At 36.0% G+C, this 3,803-nt stretch overlaps 1 protein-coding gene across 1 annotated transcript; it reads right to left on the minus strand.

Annotated features, from left to right (window-relative positions):
• Nucleotides 1–208: 208 nt before the first annotated feature.
• Nucleotides 209–1,156, minus strand: LOC114042663 (olfactory receptor 5B12-like). Its single transcript, XM_027861349.1, has one exon. The coding sequence runs from the start codon at nt 1,154–1,156 to the stop codon at nt 209–211; it is 948 nt and encodes a 315-aa protein (XP_027717150.1).
• Nucleotides 1,157–3,803: the final 2,647 nt, after the last annotated feature.

Genomic DNA, 3,803 nt, shown 5'->3' on the forward strand with positions numbered 1-3,803 from the left:
AAAACATCCAGTTCCTTGAAAGTACTGAAAAATAGAGATAATAGAGTAAGATACAGGAAGCCAATGAGGGAAGATGTTTTCCAAATTCAGCATGGGAAGACAGAAGTTACTGCCTATGATCCATAAATAATAAGGTATATGTCAGTCTAAGAAAGGATGTAGTGTAAAGTTCATACCATGGAAGAAAAATATTTGAATACTTTTCTCCTTAATTAAAAAAGATGCCTAATGAAGATATTGCTTTACTCACAAATTTCCTAAATGCACTAATGACTTCCTTATTCCTCAGACTATAGACCAAAGGATTCAACATAGGAATGACTATGGTGTAGAACACTGAAGCCATTTTGTCTGTGTCCATGTTATGCCTGGAGCTGGGGTGTAAATACATGAAGATTACTGTCCCATAGAATATGGACACAGCTGTGAGATGGGTAGCACAAGTAGAGAAGGCTTTCTGGCGGCCCTCAGCTGAGCGCATCCTTAAAATGGCAATGAAAATTAAAAAGTAGGATTTCAAAATGAAAAAAATTGTAAAAGATGAATGGAAAACTACAGCAAAGAAGACAACCAATTCGTTGATATATGTGACAGAGGAGGAGAGAACCAAGAGGGGTGGAATGTCACAGAAAAAGTGATGGATCACATTGGAATTGCAAAAGTGGAGGCGGAAGGTGTTTCCTGTGTGAGTGGAAGAATTCAGAAAACCACAAACGTAGCAACCAATGGCCAGACTAGCACAAACCCTAGATGTCATTGTTGTGTTGTAATGTAGGGGCTTACACACGGCAACCTGGCGATCATAGGCCATAGCAGCCAGCAGATAACTTTCAACTGTGGCAAAGTACACAAAGAAGTACATTTGTGTAGCACATCCACCATAGGAGATGGTTTTGCCTCCTGAGAAGAATCCAGCCATCACTTTAGGAGTAATGGCTGAAGAGTAGCCCAAATCTGCCAGAGAGAGGTTACTGAGGAAAAAGTACATGGGTGTGTGCAAATGGGAGTCCCATGATATCAGGAATAGCAGACCCAAGTTCCCCATCAGAGTGATGAGGTAGATGATAGTGAATATTATGAAGAGAGGGACTTGAAGTTCAGGGGAATCTGTTAATCCCACAAGGATGAACTCCTCCACCTTTGAACAATTCTCCATAAATGTCTTTTAGGAATTTGGATGATTCACCTGTAATGACAGAAATACAACAAGTAGAATAAATCATGGTGTTTATCATTCTTTTTTAAGTGTTAGAGAATTGTATTTTGTATATTAAACTAAAAAACACTTATATAAACATTGTGGGGTTTGGATGTGTGATAAATTAGCATCATACTAATATCGCAATTATGGTTTTTCAGCATACATCATAATAAGTCCCCTTATACTCATTAAGATAATTACTGAATAGATTCTCAACTTCCATAGCTCCCATAACTTCCACCTTTACTTGGCATCAGTCTCATATGTTGTGACCACACTATTGAATTAGTTATCCCTCCAATTCCATGACCCAGAACTCTGAAATTCCTCTTTTGAACATACCCTACTGCCTTTCCATTACATACTGTGCCTCATCCTTCCATTCCCTAGATTTACTCATTACCAGTAACACCGGTTCCTACATCCATACCATGGTTCCAATTTGATTCCCATACTTTGGCCTTACTCCTTCGCCTTCATAGGATTGAACTGTTCATTGACTGCTATAATGATAGTCCTTCAGCCACGGTAGAATTCCTTGGTTCATTGCCTTTCACCAAACTATACTCTGTAGAATTGGGATCCTTATGTACCTTTTATGGTTCCACAAACATGAGGCAGAACAAGGTCCATAAATACCCTGAGTGGATTCTCTATAGAAACATGTCATTCTCTTGTCATTTGAAATCTTCGTGGTCTAAAGGAACTCAGTGATTTTCCCCCCTTATTAACTCTCTAACAAATATTTCCCTTGCATCAGCAGAGAGAGATGTCATCACTCTTGGTTTCTCTCCTTTCCCTACTCAAGCCTCCAAACCCCTCTTCATTTTTCCCTTTTCCTTTCTGCTTTGTCCCATATCTTAGAGAAAGAGGTAGATCTTCTCACACAAAAAGGTTAATCTCTCCATGTGTGTTCTTCTGCTCACCCCCTCTTACATCATCCAAAAATACTATTAGATAGGATTTAGAGAGCTCTCTTAGTTTAAGAAAGTGATTTATGAATATTACCTCATTTGATCCTCACAGTTAAAGTGGAATTTGGGTGGTGTATGCATTTTATAAGGGAAAAAACAGAAGCAGAAAAAGATAAGAGATTTGCCAAGGGTCACTTAGCAAATATCCAGGGCCCAATTTGAACTCAAGTCTCTCTGACTCCAGGTCCCATTCTATATCTACCTGAAAGCCTGTAAGAATTTGCCCCCTCCATCACTCCTCTATTTTATTTAATTTCTCTTTTACAATTTCTCATTCTTTATTATCTACTATAATGCCTAGATGCTGCCATCTTGAAAAAACTCAGCATTTTAAAACCATCAAAAAATTATCATTTTAAAAATGCATCTTCCACACAATTACAATTTGATATATTTAGAGCATAATTATACTTTGTCTCTCTGTTGCTTACTGGTGTTCAGTGGATTACTGCTATTTTTAATATAAAGTATGAATGCCTCTATTTCACATTTAATCCTTTCACCAACTCTCTCCCTCCTATCTTGCTACATTGATTTGACATTACTCCCTCTTTTATATGTCCCACATGCCAGGTAAATGGATCTACATGCATTTTCCCATCTTTGATCTCCCAAATCTGATCTATGTGCCTTTTAAAAATTATTTTTTAATTTATGGTATTAAAGAAGCATTTTTATAACATAGTATAATAAAAAGATGATTGCATGTGAAAAAATAAATCTATTATATACAACTTACTATTCCTTCTAAATATACAAGTTATGATGTAAATTTATTTCTTTTTCCCTTTTTGCCTTACCTTCCCCTATACACCCTACAAATGGGTACCATTAGACACAGATAGGTATGTATGTGTGTGTAGATATGCATATGTATATACGTATACATATATGTGTATATATATATGAATGATTATTCTATACATAGTCTATTTATCAGTTCTTTCCTGGATGCAGATAATGTCTTTCTTCATATATCCTTTACAACTAATTTGGGTATTTATAGTAGTCAAAGTGACTTATTTGCTCAAAGTCATTCTTAAAACAATATTGCTGTTATTGTATACAACATGTTCTCAATTTTACTCATTTCACTCCATTGTTTTTTGCAAGTTTTTCCACGTTTTTCTAAGATCATTGAGGTGAGACTTTTCTTATAGCATAGTAGTATTCCAGCAAAATCATATACCACAACTTTTTCAGTCATTACTCAATTGATGGCCATCCCTGCAATTTCCAGTTCTTTGCCACCAGAAAGAGAGGTGCTACAAACATTTTAGAACATATAGGCATTTTTTTTCCTTTTTCTCTAGCCATTTTTAGAAATAGTCCTAGTAGCGGTATTGCTGGTTCAAAGGGTTTAAGCAGTTTAATAACTCTTTGGGCATAAATCTGGACTGCTATCCAAAATGGTTGGATCAGTTCACAATTCTACCAACAGCGAATTAGTGTCCCAATTTTTCCACATCCATTCCAACATTAGTCACTTTCACCTTCAATAATTTTAGCCCATTTAGTCGGTGAAAAATGATATCTCAAGGCTGTTTTAATTTGCATCTCTTTAATCAATAGTGATCAAGAGAATTTTTTAATATGGCTATGAATTGTTTTGATTTCTTCATTGGAAA

The sequence above is a fragment of the Vombatus ursinus genome, unplaced genomic scaffold, assembly GCF_900497805.2.
Source record: "Vombatus ursinus unplaced genomic scaffold, bare-nosed wombat genome assembly UNPS02014662.1, whole genome shotgun sequence".
NCBI lineage: Eukaryota > Metazoa > Chordata > Mammalia > Diprotodontia > Vombatidae > Vombatus > Vombatus ursinus.